General features: G+C 46.6%; 1 protein-coding gene across 1 annotated transcript in view; it reads right to left on the bottom strand.

The window, feature by feature from the left end:
* Positions 1-157, bottom strand: part of AGBL4 (ATP/GTP binding protein-like 4) — a gene marked incomplete at both ends in the record, with an annotated part of 69,961 nt that extends 69,804 nt beyond the window's left edge. Inside the window, one exon of the mRNA XM_010137973.1 lies at positions 46-157. Coding sequence (XP_010136275.1) covers positions 46-157 — 112 coding nt within the window. The remainder of the gene's footprint in view (positions 1-45) is intronic.
* Positions 158-641: the final 484 nt, after the last annotated feature.

Here is a 641-nt window from a genome sequence, read left to right as displayed (position 1 = left end):
AGTTGGTACCAAGTGACTGTTCTGGCATCGCCTTTCCCCACTCACCGGATTGTTGTACATCTCAATGATGAGCTGCTTCACTCCGTGCAGTGTGGGATGAGCCCAAGGAGACGGATTGGCCCAGTGCCGGTTTAAATCAAACCCCAGCAGGGAGCACCTGCACACACAAAAAAACAACACACACAAAGGACATATATGGGCTGCAGTGTCTACTGGTTTCAGCTGCAGAATTAGAGCGATATTCTGCAGCTGATACATTTAAATAAGTTATTCTCATGGAAAAAACAAAGCAGATGCTCCTGCAGTACGAGGAAAGCCTGCAGCAAAGGCCACTTTCAGAAATAACGTGACCAGCAGAGTATCAACTAAAACACCTTTGGTCATTCAGCCTTCTTCCCCTTCACAACACATACATTCACTCTTATCCTTTGCCTATTGCCAGCTTGCCATGCTGGCACTGGAAAAGCCTGCTTACGCTTTGAGGTTCCCTCCTGTTCAGTGCTCTGGCTGGGGCTCTATAGCTATGAGGATGATTCATAAACTACACCCCCAGGCCTTTAGTCCACCTCAGCCATGACGCAGCAAAGCTGTTAAGAGTATTGAAATCAATGGCTCTTAAGTATGTGCTTAAGAGACTTAAA

Source organism: Buceros rhinoceros, unplaced genomic scaffold (assembly GCF_000710305.1).
Source record: "Buceros rhinoceros silvestris isolate BGI_N320 unplaced genomic scaffold, ASM71030v1 scaffold8146, whole genome shotgun sequence".
NCBI classification, from domain to species: domain Eukaryota; kingdom Metazoa; phylum Chordata; class Aves; order Bucerotiformes; family Bucerotidae; genus Buceros; species Buceros rhinoceros.
Note: the sequence above shows the minus strand (reverse complement) of the source record. Positions and strands in the feature narration are given on the sequence as shown.